This window comes from Charadrius vociferus, unplaced genomic scaffold (assembly GCF_000708025.1).
Source record: "Charadrius vociferus isolate BGI_N301 unplaced genomic scaffold, ASM70802v2 scaffold90, whole genome shotgun sequence".
In the NCBI taxonomy this organism is placed as follows: domain Eukaryota; kingdom Metazoa; phylum Chordata; class Aves; order Charadriiformes; family Charadriidae; genus Charadrius; species Charadrius vociferus.
Window position 1 is genome coordinate 8,432,520 of NW_009647222.1, and position 18,778 is coordinate 8,451,297.

At 41.6% G+C, this 18,778-nt stretch overlaps 1 protein-coding gene across 1 annotated transcript; it reads right to left on the reverse strand.

Moving 5' to 3' along the window:
* Positions 1 to 5,801: 5,801 nt before the first annotated feature.
* On the reverse strand, positions 5,802 to 16,725 carry TM7SF3 (transmembrane 7 superfamily member 3). The gene is made up of 12 exons (XM_009879774.1): positions 16,716 to 16,725; positions 16,015 to 16,169; positions 14,102 to 14,252; positions 13,463 to 13,583; positions 12,499 to 12,670; positions 11,264 to 11,441; positions 9,883 to 9,969; positions 9,359 to 9,439; positions 8,486 to 8,638; positions 7,075 to 7,172; positions 6,548 to 6,710; positions 5,802 to 6,064 (listed from the first exon to the last, which is right to left on the reverse strand). The coding sequence occupies exons 1-12, from the start codon at positions 16,723 to 16,725 to the stop codon at positions 5,802 to 5,804; spliced, it is 1,632 nt and encodes a 543-aa protein (XP_009878076.1).
* Between the last annotated feature and the right edge of the window lie 2,053 nt (positions 16,726 to 18,778).

Here is an 18,778-nt window from a genome sequence, read left to right on the forward strand (position 1 = left end):
CCCTACAATATTCTCACCAGCAAAAATACTTTAAAAAATACATTTGAGGGTGGCTATTTCAGCAGTGAAAAGCATTAAATATATTTTTGAAAATTCAGTTGTTGGAAGCTCCAACAATACAACACACTAACGGATGCAGGGTGATCAGTGTCTTTGGTTTTCCAATACTACATCCAGTAACACAGTAAACAATTTAAATGAATCATCATATGCAACTCATTAAATTACCAGCTAGGCAAACAGCAGCTGCCTCCTACAATATACTCTGTGGTTTTTTGCTTCCTGCATATGGCTTTTTTCCCCCCCTCTAGAGCATTCAAAATTAAAGAAAATGAATCCAGCTTATTTTGTGCACATTATCTAATCTTGTGACTTGTGAAAATCCAGTTCTGAAACAGGTAGATAAGTTGTGCACAACCATGTTTCGCTCCCACTCCCTCTCAAAATGAATTAATTTATTGCTCTCTTTTCAAGGTGTCTTCCTCGAGCACGCATGACAGTGTAAAGCTTTGCATACTCAAACAGGAGACAGCTACGTGCTACCAGACAAGGTCTGATATCAATAAAAAAATATTGTAAAGAACAAGCATTTGCTTGAACAAACAAAAAAAGTTATCGGAGCTATTATTTCTAAAGAAAACTGAAACACCAAAGCCAAAGATGTGGGAGGGGACAGACTAGCTAGGTGAGTATTGATGACAAGATTCAAATAAATAGCCAGGGATCTATCAATGCATCTCAGCCACTGAGTTAGAACATGTTGACCCAATGCAGGATATTTACTTACCAAAAGCTCAACACTTCCTATTCTGACTATCCACTGGATAAACTGACCAGAAACCAAAATTCTATAATAAAGCCCACCACAAGTACCACTGCGAAGATCACATGGAAACCTACAGCATGCCGCTGCCAGTTTTAGGAAGAGAAATGAAAAGCTGAAAGGCTCAGTGAAAAACACATTTTAAAATGGGGCAAATTTATCAGGAAAGGTTTTGTCCTTCAGGAGTGTTTTCAGATAAGGGACAGTTCTAGACAAGGACAGAATGATAGCTGGGGAGCCTCCCTGGGGTGAGAAGTGTCAGTGAAAACTTACAAAAGGAAGGTTTTGGGAAAGGCCATTTTTGCACATGTTCCAAGTTGGAGTAAAAGACAGATAGAGGGGACCAAAAAAGTCCTCTATGTCTCACTTAATTATTTTGCTATTGCAGAGCAAAACAAAGGCTGTGTGAGGGTAACTCAGCACTATTTAGAGAAGCAGGAAAGAAGAAGCTATTTATTGCTCATCCACTACGAGGTATGCAGTGCTGAGGGATGACTTTAAGCCAGCCCCCTGCCTAGACACTACAAGCCAAAACATACACCTTACACTTCAAGGTTAGGAGCAGGAGCATGCTAACCTAGTCCCCTAAAAGTTAAAGAAAGTTAAAAAAATTCATTAGGGCCTACTTAAGAGATCCGATAAAGAGAACATTTCCTTTGTGAGCATCTCCCCAGAAGCTCCAGAGCTGACAAGCTCACCCAAGAGCAGCAGGACACAGCTCAGCCCAAGAGCAGCAGTGAGGAACAGATCTCACATTGGACATAGGAGAGCCCAGAGCAGAGAGAGTGTCCCACTCTTCCCTCTGCAACACACAGCACTCTTATTAAACAGACAACTTTCTCTCCTACTCAAACCCAATGCCACCAGAGGTCACTGGCTGGCTGAGCTTCATAACTAGGCCTTGCTAGAAGTGTCAGCAGTTTTACCTACCTGTTAGCCAAGTTCAGTCCTGAGCCTCTAATTAAAAATAAGAACACCCTCCCGAAGAGTTACAGATGTCTGCCATGTAACAACAGGATTTTGGTCCTCAAGCAGTTTTAAACTAAGCATGGCTTTACCCCTCTGTTTCAGTATCCAGTTACTTGGGATAGTTTTGTAGAGTTTTGGCAATGCTCAAGTGCCTCAGACACAGGAAAACAAAACAGCCTGAAAGCAAGCCACCAAACAAGCCAGGATATGTTAAAGTCTCTCTCTGACAGCAATACCCAAAAGATGTCAGCCAGTTAGTGTATTTCACAGGACTGAGTTTTTGTTTCAGACTGGCACTCCGTTCTCACGGAGTGAGAATGCTCACGTTCTGCTCAGGTTTCTCAAAACCAAGCTCACAGCCACAAGTGGCAAGGTATTAAATGAAGCCAAATGAAGCCTGTCACGGGGTTTACACAATACCCAGCAGCTGAGCCCCCAAAATTGTTCCAAGTGCTTTATAACCTGGTGCATGCAACATATTTCTACCAACCAGTTCAGAAGATCCAAGAACAATGCCAAATACCTTTTCTTTTTATCAAGCAGTAGCAGCATGGACCATTAGATGGTAATATCTATGCCACACCATTCCTCCCAGTAAGGAAAGCCACTTGCATAGGATACGCAACTGCAGAGATGATGAAGGAACATGTATTTTTGTGGGCCCCTTCTATAGTTTTCTACAACCTGCTCTCAAATCAAAATGTAAAGCTTAGGCGAGGGGAGAGTTTGTCTTCTTCCCCTCCAAAGTACACCTATGGAAAGCATGATTTTTTTGTTTTCACATCATGCTTTCTGAACATTTGGGGAAGCAGGTAGGCAAGCTGCTTTACACACGTAATGCTCCGTGAAGCAGTAGTCAGATGGGTTTGTGTTAAGGTGAGGAAGGAGCCATAACGAACAAAGGAAGATCTGTTTCTTTGAACAGATCAGTGTCCAGAAGTCCACTTGTGTCACAGCTAGGAGCTAGCATGGGTGGGAAAGTGAGGGTGGAGGAAGAAAATTTCTCCTGTGGATCTGAGGCAGGGCTAGAACACATGCAAACCTAGGAAATCTCTACAAGCAACTACTACAAATACTATGATGTGATTGTTGCAGCATTATTATAGTACAGAAAAGACTCCTCAGAGAAAACTCAATGAAAGTAGTGTACCAGAAGCATCAAAGCAGGAGATTTCTCTACAACAGCAGGAAGTAGATCATCATCATAGTCCAGAAAGCTTCAGTTTACATGAGGCTTCAAAATACTTGAATTTACAGAGGAAATTGCTACCTAGAAGAGCATAGTTCAGATTTAGATTCAGATTCCCCAGGAGCATCACACAGCATTATTTTAAGCTAGCAAAACTGCAAAGTAGCGTAGCTAACGCAGCAAGGCAGTAAATGCTTCCAATGAGAGATTCTGCAGCCAGAACAGACGCATAGCAGGGTAGGATCCAGTTTTCCTTTTGCAACTGCCTCAGGTGGTACACCAAAAAAGCCTGTTGAAAATTACTTCTTCAGCACCCCAGTGGATCAGTTACTATATTCTGATTATCATCACTGTTACTCACTATGGCTTATGGAATATGGAAGAAATTCCCATACCACCTCTCAGCAGTATTAAAAAAAGACAAAGTCTCAAAAAAAAAAAAAAAGAGTTCAAAGCCCAGCTCTGCCATATAGACTTTCTCCATGACCTTGGAGACTAGTTTCCACTTAAGAACTGGACACCAACCATCTGTTTGTTGTCTAGAACCTTCTCTGAAACAGCTATAAAAAGCCTTTTTGGATCATGCACTTCCTCACCATTTTAATACAGAAAATAACCACACTCTCGGCCTCTGGGTGTCGCTGTTACTACAGTAAGCGCTTACAACAGGACAATTAAGCTCCCCCCACGTCATCCCTTGAGAATTTAAGAAATTTTTCCAAAACAAACTATCCTTACAACACCAAAGACAGAAGCTAAGTTGTAAAAGCGTCATTGAATTCAAAGACACCCCTTTAGTTCCAATATTCTTTCAAAAGACATCTTTATTATAAAAGATATAGAAAATTAGAGTTAGACTTGTTTCTTCCACAATGTTAATCACAGCAGTTATAAAAAAAACAAGGTAAACATGTTTAAGAGCATTTATATACCAAATAAGTGTTTGCTACTTGCCACTGAATATGGCAAAGACATGCTCAGTATCAGTGCAGTAAGGGCAGCCAGTGACCATCAGTCTGCCAGAGGCCATGGAAAAAGCTCTTCATTTACCCCCCAACAGCACAGCGAAGCAAGACCCAAATCACAGGATTTCAGCCTTGCTCTGCTCTTTGAGGCAGATGTTCCAGCTCCAAGCAATCATGGGATTTGTCTCTCTAAACATCAGATCAGCTCAGTCACCTCAGATACTATGTCATTAAGCTTTCACTCCTTAAAAGGGAAACAGTCGGTAAGTAGAGTCATTTTGAAGTCATTAATTCCTTATTACTGCCAGGGTATTCTAACTTTCAACTAAGTTCTCAGATAAAGTTCTTCTGCCAGTTTCCTTACAAAGAGTTGTTTCTTACATACCTACTACCAAGCATTTAAAATGGTGGTTGAGAACTTAAGTTTCCACCACTAGGGTATTCACTCATGGTGGTTCCATTCAAGGTAACAGAACAGCCATTCCCCTTCAGACAGGAAAGACTATACACTTTGCTGCCCACACTAAAGGTACAAAGATAGTGAAAGTAAGAAAGAAGAGCCACCATAACCTGTATCAAGGCATAGGATGCAAGACATTTAATGCATAACAGATCACCACATAAACACTGAACGTGAAGACCAGGATTGGGCATGGGGGCCAAGGGCAGGTAAAACCAAGGACAGCCTCAAGACTGCTTGTGCATTTCTGTGAACCAAACAGTGCTCCAGTTTGCATTTTGAAAATGGCTGTTTGTTGTTTTCAAGGAACTGAAAAAAGCCACTACATGAGATCACAGTTCACTGAACACAAGAGTGGTCCCTTATCTGTTTTACTGCATTCTGCTTTCAGCAGATGCAATCCAAATTGGCAAGGAACACATTCAGTCAGCAAGGATCCTGGTCAGTATTTTGCCAGCTGGATGCCACTTTCACCCCTTAGAGGCAAAATTAAAAGATATATGATTAAAAATAAAAATAGTTAGTGTTTCAACCAACTCCAGGAAAAAACTGCTGTTGGCTACAAAGAGCTTATTTAGTTTTTTTTCTTTTATGACAGCACCATCAAAACAAGAGATTATGCCAGAGCAGAAACAAGACACAGGCTGTTCAGAAAGCAAACAAGGAGGCAAACCTGTTGTGTTCTCTTAGCAGTCATCTCTGCACAGAGACCAGATGACGAGTTTGCTACAGAACCATCTGAAAGCGAGGGAGAAAGTCTTCTTGTCTCAGATCAGGTCCACTTCCTGAGCCCCAGCGCACACACTTACAACAGTTAATTCAGTGCAGTTTAAATTCAAGTCACTTAGCTTAGCTTGCAAGGTTCAGTAACACTTCTTGGAAACAACCATGTCTGCAGCCACACATTTTGTACCTTTATTAGAAGGTGATACTTCAGTTCCTGCTAGAACCCTTTCTATGGATGGTTCTTATCTGTCTTCCCTTGCAATTTGACAGACTGCTTGGCTTCAGGAGCAAGTCAGGCAGTGGTTTCCACTGTGATGGAAGAACCAGCATTGTACAGGTTGCTTTCTAAGGGCTGTTTTATACTTCACATACCTACACATCAAACTAGATCACCATAAGATAAATACCTGTACTTCACCTCTAGTACAAGATTCTGCAGCTAGACATGTTACAGTAGACTGAGCAGGCCATTGAGGGAAACAGTCATAAAACAGCATGTAGTGTACCGTACAGATAAGTTTTCTTCCAGGTTTGGAAAGTATGTTTTCTTCTTATTAAGCAGGACAAATTGGTAGTGGTAAATCCTGCACCACTGGCTGGTTTGCTGGCAATCATTCATCTCGCCATTCCTAGATTATTCTTCTTTGTTCTCACCAGTCATTTGATGGGTTACAGAAGCAACGGAGTTCTTTCCCCAGCCGGCTGCTCTTTCTGAAAAAATTCTTTGATATGGTGTATCTTGCTATGGATCCTCTCTCTTAGGGGAGGGATATGATGGCTAGGGTCTAAGACATTGGTGCTTCTGCGCTCCCTTTCTCGCTTCCAGGTAAGATAAGGGTGTGGCGGGAAGGGCACTTCACTTCTCTCTCGGCGAAGCTGCACAGTTACTCCACTGAGGGCCAGCATTGCCCACACTGACAGGATAATGAAGTCTGAAAAAGAGGCAACAGATTCCTGTATCAAAACAGAACATTCTGTCCTTTCCCAAGCACAAACACTGAACACGTTTACCGATAGAAAGGAATGAAGTATTGTCTCTGCATCCTCACATGCCTAGAGTATATCCATGCAAAGGCATGAACACAGAGCAAGTTGACATGAGTCTGTTCAGTCACCATATAGGCCTTTTGACTGCCCACTCTGTAAACTCATCAGCAAGGTGGCAGTGCAAGCCCGAGAAGCACCTTTCACAAGGGCCTTTGTCACATAACACCTGCTGGAAGTTTGGTGCCTTTGGGTCTACTCAGTATTTCTTTTGGAGGACTAGAATTTACCATCTGGGTGTTAAACCTCAATTACTTGTACTTACTGTGTTCTCCTTTCATCCCTTCCTACCCTCAACACTCACTGTCTACAACAGAACCAAGAGGTAGCAGTTCTTAAAAAAAAAAAGTAGTCTTAAGAGCAGTACTCACCATTTGTTTGAAAAGGCACATTGGTGTAAGCTCTGTTGAAGTAATCATTGAGGACCCTTCTGAGTAAGTCTAAGGTGATGTAAGCAAGACTTGTGTAGACATAACAAGCAATAGCTAGGACCACTGAGTAAGAGCCTACTATTCCAGAGGCCAGTATGTTCAGCTAGAGGGAGAAAAAAAATCCCACAGCTTTAGGAGACTGATAAACACTTTATTCCCCACCTCAAGGCAGTATTTTATATCAGTTCTTCCACAAGAAATTGGCTGCACACACGGTGTCTTGTTAAGACAGTAGAAGTAAATGCAAGTGTCTCCAGATGCTATGTGCAACATTGTCAAGAGTCATTACTTTGTTTATGGACCACTCAGCACAAATAGGGCCAAACAGGAGCTCCCTAGAGCTGGTCTTGTGCTGAGCATCATTAAGCTGTGTTAAATCTTCTACACATATCCCACAGGACTACATTTTGAATTAAGTTTGAGAGCCCTTCCTCCCTCCTCCTGACGTGACAGTGCAGATTACTTACAATTCTTGGACAGCCAACAAAAAGCACTGGAATCATCAAGGCTACAGAAGAAAAGGTCACCCAGAACACAACATCATCACGGAAGACTCTGTAGTCCCCTGCAAAGACACCATATTCCACATGTAATTCACTAGTTCGCAAAACATTTCCTTTTTTGTAACTGGTTATCAGCAAGCCTTTTCCCCCAAAGATTCTGTGCATTCAGAAATCTAAGGTAGAGTGTTGAGAAGCTTTGCTTTTGAGCTCAAATACTGATTAAGATGCATTGTAACACAGTTACTCAAAACAAGAACAGAAAAAGACTGTCCCAGTTGAGTATAGGTCCTGTACTCCAAGTTGGGACAGCAGACCTTGTCCATGAAACAAAAGATTTTTGATGAGGTGTACATTACTTATCTGACAAGAATTAAAAGTACCAGAGTACTTCCACCCAATAAGAAGCCATTTTATTGCCTATATAGGTTTATAATCTATAAGCCTGCATCAATGTAAGTTTGACTCTACAGTATAGTGCAAATGCAGCCATCACAAGGCAACAAATGCTTCTGGCTTTAGGAAGAGTAATTAAGTCACTCAAAACACTACTTCGCTCCCCCTGCTTTCTAAGGCCTGTCAATTAGAGGGGACAAGCTGACCCCCAGCTGAGTTACTGTTTTACTTTAATGAAAAGCAACCAGGGACTGCCTAGATTATCACAGAGTCATGGCTTGAGTCAAACACAGATGACTGGAGAATGAAATACTGCCCCACCAAGGGATCATAAGTAGAAGAGTTTTGAGATTTAAAATTACAATAGAGAAAGCAGCGTGGCTGAAGCTCCAGTGTGTTCCAGAGGGATTACAGCTCAGCAGTCTATTGTTTCTTTCTTAATAAAGTCATTCTAAAGACCCCGACAATGTCAGTCCAGCTGCAACAATGAGTTTGACTCTTACAGTGCAGTGCTCCCAGAGCCTTGCACTGTAGTATGGTGAAAGGTAATGGCAAGAGCTCCTCTTAATCCACAATGCGTTTATGCCTGAAGACTCCAAGTTAGACTGCACATTTTCTACTGTAACTTGTTCTGGGTGGAGAACAAGACACAGAGCAAGTGCTTGCCTGGAGCACAGTTGGTGCCCCAGACTGCTGAGATGGCTCACAGATTAGGTAGGAAGAGCCTCAAGTTCTCTGCAGAATAAGCATGTTCCTTTTCCCACCAGTGGGGATTCCCTTAGTAGTTTTAATTACAGCACACATGAAAGAAGGCTTCAGGTCCATCTCTATTCCTCCCAACACTGAAAAGGGAAAGTTAAACACAACACTGAGATAAACCAGATAATGGCATTCATCTCGGAGCCTTGCAGTGTCCCTGTACTACAGCAGGAACACATCACTCAACAGCCAGCACTTTGCAGCAGAGTATTTCAGTGCATACCTAGTGGAGTAAAGAAGACTGTAGATGAAAAGAGAAATCCCAGTACAAGTCCAATAACGAACATACAGAGTAGGACAGAGCCAAATCTCCACCAGCTTGCAACCAGGAAAAGCCCTCCAGTAAGTCCAGCTACTGCTGTCAAAATAAGACGCACTGAAAAAGAAAAGGGGAAAATCCAACACTGAAAACTTCAGTTACTGCAATAACGTATTCAGCAGCTTTACTTACATGCTTGATTTTTGTTAGCTAATGAAATCTTTCTGAAAAAAGCCAAACAATAATTAGCATTTGCTTCATACATTTCACTTAGACTCCAGTCTGCAACTGAGGATGTGTGTGAAAGAGTAGCATAGGACTGGGATGAAAGTCTTGCTACTAAGTATATTAGTACCTTGAGTTCCCAGGACAGTTATTGCAACAGCTAACACACAAGTATGGAAAAAGTAACAATGAGTCAGGACAAAGACAAAAGGACAAAAACTAATTCTTGCTAGCATAACAAGCAGGATGCAGACCTTCCACTCCATTACTTTAAAGATAAAATTTGCATTTGACCTGAAACTGCAGTCCACCCAATACAAAAGAAGTAGGAAGGAAGTATGTTGCAAGTTTCCAGAGTTTAAAAACTGGATAGATACTTAAAATTTGTCTTTTATAGTTACAGCTATTAATACTGTATCACTATTTCATGTTGGAAGCAACAGCTACTCTGTTGCTTATTCTGCTATTATGGTAATCAGAGCTCAGTTTAAGTACCCAAGTATCATCCTCCTACCCTTCCTAAGGCTGGCCAACAAACAACTGAGATTTTACTCAAGGGACTCATAACAGTACTTTGGGAAGAGCATGGGGTATGCAGACACATCTACTCACCATCATAACTAAGGCCAGTTACCCTTGTAATGAATACAAAGAAGAAGAATCCTGCAAATATGAAGCCCATGAAGAATAAGTCTAGAAGAAGGAAAAAAGATTTAGTACGCATGCTGTCACATCACTTCATACCAAGCTCACTTCAGCATATCTTCAGACATCATGTTACAATAGGGAAGGAACATCTCAGCTTACTGGCTGAAAAGCACAAAAGGAAAGCCAGACAACACTTTGTTCTGGAAAGGAGTGTCTTCAAGCACTTCAAATAGTCAAAGAGTTACATGTTTATATTTATAGTGCCCAGCATGCACCCTAGCTCTACATTTCTGTTCTTCACATACCAGAAGCTTCTTGCTCTGCACTTAAAAGCTCTGATCCTGTAAAAGCAAAGCAGTTGCCCCAGTTGGCACATAAGCGCTATCAAGTGAATCTTAGTAATAACACCTCCATTCTAAGTTACAGCAAGTTACATCTATGAAATTCCAACCAGACTTACAAGAAAAAAACACCTCAACATTCAGTACCTGTTTTCCAGAATCTGTGTCCAAAAAAGCAAGCGAAGAGACCAAGAATAGCAACAGCTGTGAAGAATACTTTGGTAGAGAGTCTGCCTACAAGGAGAAAGAAAGGGGACAGCTAGGTGGAACGGTCTAGTAACCAACAACAAGACTAAGGTAAGGTCAGGTTGCTGCCACTGAAATCTACTGACAACTTAATAGCTGCCACTCCTTCAGACACACCATGTGAATGCCTGAACTAACAGTTATCTTGACAGGATCTCCAACAGAATACTGAAGTAGTTCCAGTGTGATTAAGAAACCAAGAGCTTCCTCTTTATTCAAAAGGTTGAAGTTTCTCTAATGATAATTAAGCAGCTGTAACTTGCTGTTTATAGTACCGATATAGCTTTACCTGAAAATTCTCTGCTCAGCTTTTAAAAAAAGGACATCCAATCATCTATAAAAATCAGTGCTACAGGATTAGTGACCCTGGCAGCAGCTAGTCTTTATCACTACAACCTTCACCATAGTCTCCCTTTAATATACTCTCCATGCAACAGAAAGGACCAGCAGCATCCCAGTGTGGCTCACCTCTGTATCCTAAGCTTAAATTCCTGTAAGAATTTTGCCATTTGAAACACGTAAATTGCATTTTCCTCATTCTCCAAATCAGAAAAGAGGGGGTGTAGCCTCATTTGTCTTACATTGCCATAAGACAACACTGAGTTTGACAACAGTTACTTGTGTTACAGTGTATGATAGGAAAATAATTATGAGAACAAATCTTACTTTGTGAACCATGTTCTACCCCATTATTATTGTCCCTCCCACAGTCATATGGGAGTGGCAGCTTTGCTCTTCTGCTCAGATTCTATGATTATATAGCTTTGTACAAAACAGCATGACTTTGTAGTCATTTTGTCATTGCTGGCATTATCTTCATGCTTATTTTAGGTCACTAGCTCCTTTTAAAATATTTAAAAGTTACCAATTCCTGTTAGCATCAGCACAGTTAGAAAAAGAAAATAAAGCTGGACCCTAATCTAGTTCACGTTTTATTAGCTTAGTTTCACATGCAGCATCTATAGTCCTATAAATGACTTAAGATTATGTACCCAGTTCAAATGGAAAAAGCTAGAGTGGCACTACAGAGTTGAAAGCTATATATATTAAACCTCCATTAAATTAAATCTTCAATTGATAGTAGTTCTCCTTGGTCTTATTTCATTATTCTAGAATTTCTCCTCAATTAAGGAGTAGACTCTGTCATAAAGTAACAAAATACATCTACAGTAGAACAAAGAGCTCCTTCACATATTTAAAAAAAAGTGTCAAGAGCACCACTCAGCACATTGGAGTACAACAAGCTAGAAATGAGTTGGCAAGGTCACAAGTCCCAACTTACTGAGAGAAGAGCAGTTATCCACCAGGTCAGCAAAGCTGCAGGCATATGTATGCACAGGTATGTATGCAGCAGATGTATTCCAAAGAGGATCCCATACAATCACGTTGTAGATCACACCTTGTCCAGGAAGCGAAGAAAAGTAGACATTGGTCTTGTCATCAGTTGTCAGCGTAAGCATCTGGAACAGTAAAGAACATTTTTAATTACAAGGGACTGCTTGTCACTGTTGGCATATTTATGCGTCCATGCAGCTGAGGGAATATTCAGCAGCTCAAATATGATGATCAGCAAGAACTGCAAGCAAGAGCTCTCTCATTCTGAATCCTCTCAGTATTACCAATTGAAGCATTAAAGGCTTACAGGACACACTCCACTTCCTCCAACATTACTATGTTTTCTGACAGGGGAGAAAATTCTCACATGTTTTGCTCCTCCCCATTTGAGGACACAATTGTTTCCCTGTCAGTCTACTAACCCAGGTCGGGCCTCTGAAGCAGGCAAGGCTCCCATTCTACTCCCTAGCAAAGCTAGATGGGTCATGGCCACTGAGATTCTCTCCTCTCTCTCCCTTCAAATCACTTTGCTGGGGAGTACGTAAACATTGCAGCAAGTGTTTGCTCTTGCTTATCAGATCTCTTTATGCCACTTCAAATGTGGCCTGTTTCTAGTCCAGTTCCACTACACTCTCCTCCCTCCTTTTCCTTATAGCCCCTGCCCAGTTCTCAGCATCTGAGGATGCCAGTCCTCAGCATCTATCAGGCATCACAGGAGATTATCAATCTTTGTCAGAAGCGGCTCGACTTCCGAATTTACAGCTACTCAGTGGCAGTATTGCTCTAGGCAAGCTGGCCTCAACATTACTGAAGGAACACTGTGGCTAAAGTAGTATTCAGCAAGCAGGAAGAAACTGCAATAAGAGCTGTTTAATTAAGAAAAGAGTGCAAGACATAAAAACATCTCACAGACCAGTCACTAACATCTACCTAGAATCAGAGCCCACTGCAAGTAGCCTCAATTCTGCTGCATTTCAGGCTGCGCTAACTAGCCACCTCTTTCCCAAGAGAGTAGTTCCCATGTTGCGTGCATCACTCACTGCATACTTCCTAGACAGAAATTCCAGATACAAGCAAGAAGCCTGAAACATCAGCAGCTTATTTACATCAGCACTCAAGGAAGGAGAAAACTTAAGACAGCATCACTGCCACATGCCTGGTACACCAATGCTTCAGACTTACTTTAATGCCATTAGCTTTGATACTTTGCACCTCAGACATCTTCCGTATGTGGCTCATGAGTACCATCTCAGAAAGATCGTTCTCTGGTAAGAAGTACTGGTAGACATCATAGCGCAGTCGCCATCTGGAGTTCTGATCAGTCGCTGAATCGCAGGATGGTGGGTTTGCTCCTCTGCAATTAAAGAGAGATCAGCCATGTGCCCAGCACAAGCCCAAAGATCTTAATATTAGTTTTCAGAAGTTACCTGTACAAGTTGGCAGTATTTGGCTTCTACTCTTTAGAAGTTAACACCAGCAATTAATTCTAAACTAGAGTGTAAACGTTTGTGAGCACAGACTACATCAGTATTATGCACAAGCTACCCTGATGCAAGCAGTGTCTGTGCTGGACCTGCCTTTACATTTACAGAGGCTTCCTATGAACTGTCTAAGCAGTATGATTGCAAGAGGTCACAACAGCCAAAGATCATGGCATCACTGCTTGTTTTTCCATGCATGCTATATATACAGCTCTGAACACAGCATTCCCCATTCCCTGCCTATCACCTGTGACATCAGGCACCATTCAGGAAATAATGCCTTATAACTTGAAGTCTCAATATTAAACAAAACTCCAGGTCATTAGCATGCTTCAGTATCAGTAAAAGATTAAAACTGGCTATAATACACATCTGGTCCTCAAACAGATTAAGTCATTATGAGGAATGGGAAGATCCAGTATTTGCTGACTGCTTGCACATGTGAAGCTGCATAACCTCTCCCATAAGATGCAACTCTCAGCCTTTATCTCTTTGTGTTACCTCTCCCTCTCCTCCTTTTCCTCATTTAATTCTCAGCTTGTTGCAGCAAATAAGATTTCTGCCAGCACCTGGATGGTCAGTCTTTCCAGAATCTTGTTTTATGACCTTGGCCAAATACAGGACAAAGGTGGTCTTGCTCAGTGCACTGAAGTTTTTCCACACACCTGGTATATCCCAAGTTTGCAGGGGCAAACTTGATGTGTATATCAACCAATGTATAGTCTAGGTAAATATTTGGATCCACTTCCAAGTCAAATTCTAGATTGCAGCCTCCAGGAATAGGATCTAGAACACAGAAAAGATAGCTGTAGTAGTTTTTACTTCCCCTTACATAGCATGAAAATAGAATTAAGACCTCAGCAATGCATGTACTTGCAGGCATAGTCTGCTAGCTGAGCACATACAATCGTAAGGTTATAGTCCTGCAGACAACACAAGTAGTTTCACTGCAATCTAAGATAGGTCCTGATACACATGCAAATCAGTTTTCTACTTCAAGGCTGAAGTCATGACAAGACTATACAGTACATTCTATACATGACTCACAAATCAACAGTGAATCAACTGCAGAGAAATCTAGCTAGTTGAAGTCTACTGCTGTACAGCAATGGAGGTACTAGTAAAGGTGTAAAATGGTTGGAATATCCCTCACAAACTTTTTCAGTCCATTTCAAAAGAATTTCTGGCATCTCCATCGTGTGTGCACCATGTAAGAATATCACATCTGAAAGGTCAACCCTTCATTTCACAGATAACTTGTAATAAGCAGAGCTGGTATCCCTTAATAAGTAATAAGAACCTACCTTTCTCCATATAGGGAATAGAGATAGCTGTGCTGAGCACTTGGCTAGCATCCAGTGCCCGAAGGTACCACGTACATACACTCTGTTGAGGCCGAAGAATGGAAACCAGTCCTTTGTCTACTCCTGTTCCTGAGCTGTTCACAGATGGATTCTGGACAGAAAGAAATTATATAAACAAGTAGTTCTTCTTGAGAAGATTTCCACCACAGCTTGATGTATTGCACAGATCCCTGCTACAACCCTGTAGGGCACACATTTCGGTGACAGTTGCCAGAGATGAGGCATTCAGTCCTTAGCTAGCTGGTAGCTCCAAGGCACAGAAAAAGGAGTGGCCTCTGACACCACACACTGCCTAATTCAGGCTCAAAAACGCAAGCAATGAGTTCAAGACTATTGAAGAGTTAATATTCACATGCAAACTGCAGAGAAATCTAGCTAGCTGAAGTCTACTGCTATACAGCAATGGAGGGACTAATAAAGGTGTAAAATGGTTGGAATATCCCTCACAAAAAGTTGTGAGATGGCATTAAAGGGCATTCTGGGAATTAACATGCAGAAGCACCTCACTATCTCCACTAGAATGAAGATGACTGTATGACAGCTGGCTTAACACTAGCCATGCCAGACAAGCTCTTTGGGCCAGGTCAGCTACTAACCCAATGGCCACCAGCACCATCCCTTTCAGAACCAGGGGTCTTGAGGAAAGATCAGGCAGCAATGGCAGTACCACACTCACATGACTGAAACAACCGACTGACCTCCAGTCAAATCTATTATTTTAGTATGGAAAATGTACTTTTGTCAAAATACAACGACAGTTACCCAAGGCAACACTAAGGAGACACTTTGGACCTGGCAGGCTTTAAGGTCTGGCTCAGCTTCATATTTCCAGAGGCAGGCCAGCCCTAAAAGCAGTGCAGCCATATATGTGCACCACCGTCCTTGCCCTGGTAAGGCCTATGAATGCAAAGGAGGTCTGAATTGACAGCAAAAAATTCTACCACTGGTAATCGAAGACTGAATAGGCATAACAGTAATGTTTTAGCCCTGTAATCCTTGCTATTTCACCAGTACAAAGAAGACCGAGCAGCTGGGTGACTTGTGTTGCAGGTTATTTACCCCCAAAGCTTCCCAGGATAATTCTTGGCACTCAGTACATTCTCATTTGGAAAACTGATGGGCAGAGGCATACCGGATGGCAGCTGCCAGATCTCCATCTACCACCTTCACCTTAGTCTACATTCTGCTCAAATACCACTTAGAGCCTCACAGCACCATAAAATTCAGTATTTTAAGATTGCATCCCAGTAACAGTGGGACAAACTGAGGCTAGCGTATTGCAGTAGGAATGCTTATATTGTTGGCCAAAAGTAGCAGCCTTCACCAGGATAGTGTGGAAGAACTTCTCCATATGCCACCAATGGAGAATTAAATTCAGGACAAGCAACTGGAGTGACAAGACATCATATCTGCAGTGGCTAGATCCAAGCCACATAAACAGCAGACAACTAAACATCCTAAAGTGATCACATTTAGTGTATAAGGTATCTAGCAAATGCTTATCATGAATCTGTTTTTTATTTGACAAGCTGACAGACAGTAGCCAGCAGTCACATATCAAAAGCACCACTTCCACCAAGAATAAAGAGCCCTGAAACATTCTTCAAGCCAGGTCTGAAATTCCTTCAGCATTCAGTCCTCCAAAATAGCAGCTATGAGCCATAAGCATAAGAAAGGACTTCTGAAGCTAAAATAATACTGTCTAAGAGCCATGCAGGTAAGGTATTCATTTATTAGGTATCCAATTATATAGCTTCAGTTCTTTAAGTTCTATATTTCTATAGGTACCAGAGCTCACTCCTTCATTATAAGAAAAGCAGAACTTCAGAACAGAAGTGACACTCTCACCATACCTTATCAAAGGATATCACCACATCGCTTTTCTGGGCATGTACTTGAAAAATAACAACAGTCACATTGCTTGCAACGTTTCTGATTACAGCTTCCACTGGATTGGTCTGGTTAAGTAGCACATTTCTGAATTTTCCCAAGGAGAGCTCAAGAAGACCTGCATTACAAAAAAAAAAGGAAAAGAGGAAGACACTTTTTTTGTCCAGAGGGAAGCAGTTACCAAGGGGAGCCTGGAAGCTTCCAGTAGCCCAATATTAGTCAGCTGGGAACAGAGCAAGAGGTTGTTCTATGCTACTCTCATCCTGTAAACTGTATTAAGGTTTCAGAGACTACTATACACAGAGCTATACCTACAAGAACAGGTACAGCTAGAGAACCAGCCTGCAGCCTGGCATTTGCCTAAGCATATGGGGCAGGAATTCCTGCCATGAGCTCAGTATTTGATACAGCTGAGCTCATAAGCAACAGACACTAGCTGCATCTGACCAGCTAGTGCAATCAACAGCAAGCAGCATTCAGTAGAGTAAATAAGAGGATGCTGAGGACTCCTTGCTCTTTGGCAAATATAGGTAAGCATGCTTGTATTAGCCAGCCAACTTGCACAGTACTTGTTAGACTTCCTAGGTGAATTCCCAGACCATAGGGTTTGGAGTCAACTTCTATAACACAAAGCCAAATCTGTAGTTTACGTATGTATACTTACCCACTTTCATCTATTTCACATCTTTTGCTCCCACACTATTCTTAATTATTAGGACTGTTGGACCCCGATTTCTGTATCTAAAAGTCTGACTAATTTCTCCAAGGCACAACTAAGACCATTTCTTCTTATAAGCATAACCCCGTGATTCACTGTCATTTTAATTTAAAGAGAACCACATGATCTAGGATATAAGGTTCTTTGAGAATCAGCTTTCACTTGTCATTCAAGTCCTGCAAGAAAGCCTGGTTTCTCCTTTTACTGGGCTCTTGAGGGAGATGGGATGTTGAGGGAGGAAAGAGAAGCAGCTGTACAGAAGCCACAAGATTCTCTTTTGTTGTTGGTTAGCAGGCAGACTAGATGCTTGAAGAGCATGCACAACACCTTTCAGGTTTTTCCCTGAATTTCCCTGCATACACACACATTAGCTAATCAAAGATAAAACTTACCAAGCCTAAACACATACACAGTACTTCCTCAGTAAAGCTGCCTCTTCTAGTGCAAAGAGTTGATGCTGTCAAGTACTCCAACAGAAGCACAGACTAATCAACAGCACCATCCCATGTACACTGTCGCTGATGGCTCAGGTGGTCTCCCATCCAAAAAAGGAAGGGATGCAGTCTTCTCATCCAAAACTACTCTAAGTCCTTTCCTGTTATTTTCTACTCTCCCCTGCCAAAAAAAATGGCATCTTTGGCAAGCTGCTTTGCCTCTTGATAATAAACAGAGGTGAGCTCCTACCCTCATGCCTCCTCCATTCACCTCACAGCAGGAGTCTAACTCATCTCCTCTTGCTAACTTGAACCCTTACCTGCTCACCCCCAAAATTCTATTAATACCAGTACTGCATCACCAACAAAACCCCAGCTGAAATATGGGGATTATAAGCCATCTAGGAGGAAAAAAAAAAATAGATTCTCCATTTTTCTGTCCCCTCATCTGTGGTTTGTATTAAGGTAGAACGAGTTTCTACCCCAAGTTTTCAAACAGTAATTAATGTAAAATTAGACCTACAAAAAACCTCCTCTGATAGAGTTCCTTGAGCAGCGTTCAGACACCCTCCCCTTCACAAGACCTCTTTCCTCCTTAGCTGTTAAGTTTACCAGATATGCAACTAGCAGCATGAATGCTAAAGAAAGCATTCAAAAGGCATACACTATAAATCCATGCACTCAAAAATTTGAAGTGAAAGCTCAGAATGCAGGAAAAATATTTTTCTTTGATCTTTAAGAACTTCAGCACAGTTTCCTGAATCGCAAGATGTTCACACTTAGATGTTCTTGTAAGAAAAAAGCTGAAACCATATACATTCTCTCTGTGCTCTGCAAGGGGAAAAAAAAAAACCAAACAACTGCATTGCGATGTTTTCTTTCTCACCTCCACTCTGTACTTATACCCAGAGGCCTCTGCATAAATAAGAACAGATTCGTCAGCAAGACAGGCAGCCACTACTTCAACATGATCATAAGACTCTAAATGTCAGAGGCACTCTCTCAAGTTTAATTTCTGTGGTAAATTAAGGCATGGTGTTCTACATTGCTTTACTGTTTGTATAATTGCTCCTAGAACGGTGCATGTGACATACACCAAAGTCTGGACAGAAGAGCATAGATTCAGGGTGAAGAACAAGAATTACTACATCCATCAGACAAGTAGTTTTCAGCTTGTTATTCACAGGCTCCTTGAACCACACTTGTAGCCAGGCTTGAAACATGACTAAAAGCAGAGTTCACAAGCACTGCAGAGCAGCAGAGCCTTCTAAGAAGTTTGCTGGAAGAGCAATTGATAGATGGCCACAGGCTACAGTTCTGTCATTTGAAAGAGTCACTGGTGGTACTCTGAGGCAGAAAGGGAACATGGAGAGGAAGATAAATTAACCAACCCACAATTCATCAAGCCCATTGCTATCGCAAGTTCCCAGACAGGCATTGCACTACCATACAGAGTTCAGTGTTGTCAAAGATGCTTTGAAGGACAGATACCAAGACCTCCATGAACATGTAGCACTGGCCATAGCACGCAAGCTGCTTTTTTGTGCAAGCTTGATCTCACTGAAGGTAGCACAC